Source organism: Gloeophyllum trabeum (genome assembly GCF_000344685.1).
Source record: "Gloeophyllum trabeum ATCC 11539 unplaced genomic scaffold GLOTRscaffold_00187, whole genome shotgun sequence".
Classification (NCBI taxonomy): domain Eukaryota; kingdom Fungi; phylum Basidiomycota; class Agaricomycetes; order Gloeophyllales; family Gloeophyllaceae; genus Gloeophyllum; species Gloeophyllum trabeum.
The window spans coordinates 1-3495 of record NW_006920596.1 but is presented as its reverse complement, the minus strand read 5'-3'; the positions used below and the strand labels follow the sequence as shown (position 1 = coordinate 3495).

General features: G+C 49.8%; 1 protein-coding gene across 1 annotated transcript; it reads left to right on the top strand.

The window, feature by feature from the left end:
* Positions 1–711: 711 nt before the first annotated feature.
* GLOTRDRAFT_134449 (uncharacterized protein) lies at positions 712–2264 on the top strand (the record flags this gene model as incomplete). Its single annotated transcript, XM_007873426.1, has 6 exons — positions 712–1201; positions 1254–1341; positions 1393–1631; positions 1694–1744; positions 1801–2059; positions 2120–2264. The coding sequence occupies 6 exons, from the start codon at positions 712–714 to the stop codon at positions 2262–2264; spliced, it is 1272 nt and encodes a 423-aa protein (XP_007871617.1).
* Between the last annotated feature and the right edge of the window lie 1231 nt (positions 2265–3495).

Sequence of the window (3495 nt, the reverse complement as noted above, 5' to 3'; positions counted from 1 at the left end):
AATCAAAGGTGGGGTCCTTAAAGGACCCCGATAGTCATGCCACGTGTCATTTCTCTTCCCCTTTATAGCCAAGGTGGCGGATGATTGTCAAGGGACTCAGAGACAGAACTGACCTTGCTTGGGGCCTTTGGACCATGCAGTCTCAAGGTCAAATCAGAATACTCCAATGTCAGTTGTTTTGCATATGTAACTTGTATTCTCAAAACCTGAGGGAGGGATGAGTGGACATCTCTCAGGACCCCAGGCCATTGAGTTGAATGTCAGAAATAATTGCTGGAACACAGCTGCTTTCGCAAAATAGATATATATGACACTGCTCAGGATGTAAAGTGTTCAGCTTGCTACCAAATATCATCTATATCTACGGTAGCAGGCTCTGCCGTGCTCGCACGGCCCTACCGCCTTACAAAGTTCAAAGCCACAGCCACCCCACGCGACAGGTGTGAATGGTTTATGTAAGCTATCTATATCGGTAAGCAATGTCTACTGCCTATTACGGATCGAAGGAGAGCTACTTACCGTGTGAAAATAACGTTGAGAATGAACAGTTCACACGGTGAGGTTCGCAGTCTGAATCATGAACCCCAGTGAAAATCGACAATTTTTAGCTCTATTTAGTTAGTACGGAATCTGCCTTGAGCTATTGCGGTCTGTTGAAGGGCCAGTTTACCGATCGATCGCAAGGATTTCTCAGAAGCCCAACGCAAGACCATGCTGTGGACGCTGGAGGACTGGTCACAGCACGAGAAGATGCTCGGCGCTGCTCGGGAGATGAGCGTTATAGGCCGTGGACGTCCCCCGGCAGGGCAAAACACTAAATTGCTGTTTGTTGTAGATGAGGAGGGTGTACCCCTTGATGGCTATCGTGCTGATGAGATGCGTAAGTATGCCCTTTCCATTTTTCAATCACTTCGGGAAGCCGGGAAGGCACCCCAGAGCTGGGCGAAGAAGGGCTCGTCCGATGTAAAACAAAGGTACTATGATGAAATGTACCGACAGTTCCCGGAGCTCGGGCTATGCGAGGGCAACTGGAAGGCAGAAAAGCTAGCGATCCAGACCTACTTTGGGTTCCACAAGAACCATGTGCGCCTCAAGCTAGCACCCCAAGTTACAGATCCCGAGCCAGCAAGTGCATCCGAGTCCGATGACAGTGGCAAAACCGGACCGGGATCGAGCACTGGGAATACTATGACGGCGTCCTGTAAGCAGTATCTTCTTTTGTTGCATCACGCTCTTACTGCTGTATTCAATAGCCTGTCGCAAGAGAAAGGCTGGTCTCAGGAACATGCAACAGGCTAAGAAGCCCAAGGGGAGGGAGAGCTTACGAATGCGGGACCCTCTGTAAGACTACATCCTTTGGTGCATATCCAGCTGACTGGCTGAGCTCCCTAGGGCCGGGATCTCATTCACGCCGACGGAACCCCTCACTACGGGTACATCGCAGGGGCTGCCTGGTCTTCCTCCTACCACTGGCTTCCCGCAGCTATCAGCTCCTGATCAGATATTCCCAGGACCTCCCCCCCTGCAGTCTTTGGGCGAATCTCCTCTGCCCCCATTACCGCTCGTCAATAATAGCACTACCCGGCCTGTTCCGGCAGAGCTACGTCAGGGTGATGATAGGACGAATGATGGTAACCTGGCGCGAACACCCCCCTCCATGCGACATCCTGTACCGAAGCGGACAATGCTGCAGCGCCAGACCCGACAGCACCGCAGTCCCAGGGTACGGGGGCGAACCTCGAAGGTAACGAACTTATGCTTTCCAACACCAAGCTGTTTTGCTGATCGCAGCTGTTGCAGAGTTGTTTTCTCACCCGCCTTCCGACGTCAGTGCCAACTTGAACCATGCGTCGGCAGGTGCCTCAAACGCCGCACTGCCGCCGTCGCAAGGTCCACACAGTACCGACGCCACAGCACGACAATTAGAGAACACAAGCGGCAACAGCAACGGCGGGGCTATGCCGACGCCAACCGCTGCTAGCGCGGCAAGCAAGGGACGTGCTAAGGGAGCGAACACGAGAGACAAGCCTCTTGAAGTTTCGGATGCAGTGACACCAATGTGAGTTTTGCCCTTCTAATCCCAACTCCCATCATCTAGATACTCAGACCATCTGTATAGGAACCTATGCAAGATCGAATGGCTAGCGAACAATCCGGGCGGAACGAAAGCTGCCTTCAAGAGCTATTGGGGCCCCTTGTCGGATGCTACTATTGCACCCATCCCGGCGGAGTTGATCTTATTATGCTGCTTAGGACTACATTAAACGTGCTAAATCACTAGTAAGAATATGATAACACCCGTCCGTATTCTACTAACCACTTTTGCTATGATAGAAATCAAAGGGCAAGAACAAAGAAAATGTCCCGTCCTGAAGGTAAGTACATCATGCTTCCCTTGTCCGTGGCTGTATTCTAATATGTTAGATAGGCGTGGATGCCGGGCCGGAATGGAGGGAGCACCGGAGAGGAGGGAAGTGGATAGGAACGGGGTTTGTGGTGTGGATAGGACAGCCGTGCGGGGAATTGATAGCAATGGAGGAGAACGGATCGCAGTGGATGGGAATGGATGGGTATTCATAGCAGCGGGGAATAGATAGGCGTTGATGTAAATTGAAGAGAGTGGTTGTGAATAGATCAGTAACATCCAAAAGCCGCCCAACAATGGGGTATCAATAAATTCGAGCTAGGATCATATGACTATTTTGCTCAATTGTTGTCTATTTATTGTGAAATTGTCGCTCCGGAGCTCTGGGAGCTGTCACTCGTGCATAGAAGTAAACAGCTGCTCATCTATTTAAAGGCTCGATTTACTGTTCTCCTCAATTTCGGTCTGCTAGCTGCGCAGAACAGCGGTAAATAGAGTTAAAAATTGTCGATTTTGACTGGGCATGAACTTTCATCGATGACGGTATGCTATAGCATACTTTTATTGCCCTATATTGCTCGATCAGATGTTGGACTGACTATGTAGTCACAGCGTCTCATAGGGGGTTTTGTAGTTGATGTGAGGCTTGCATTGTCTTTGTAGCCACTGCGGCTCATAGCCACTGAGGTCGACTGCCCGTGTAGCCACCGCGGCTCATAGGCAGCACCGTTGTCTCCTTATTATAGATTTTTGTCATCAGTCCCAGACAGTGTAGAGACTAAAGCGACTGTGATTGATAGCCAGTGGAGTCGATCACCTCTTAAGAGTCACGTACAATCCGTGAGCCTACATCGATCATTTTATACCCGATAACCGAGATACATGATACACCAAACATTGTACATGATCCATACTTTCCATACGTACATGATTTTCGACATATTTTTACAGTCGGCTTTTCACATGGAGGACTTAGAATGTATCCATAGGCATAGGGCGGCGCGGAGCACCCAGGCTATACAATTGATCATTAGCATCACATAGCATGACGAGGATATAAGTATATAGGGAACAACTTACCTTGCGATCTCCAGCCGTGATAACATTTGCAGCGGAATTGGCGGTACTTT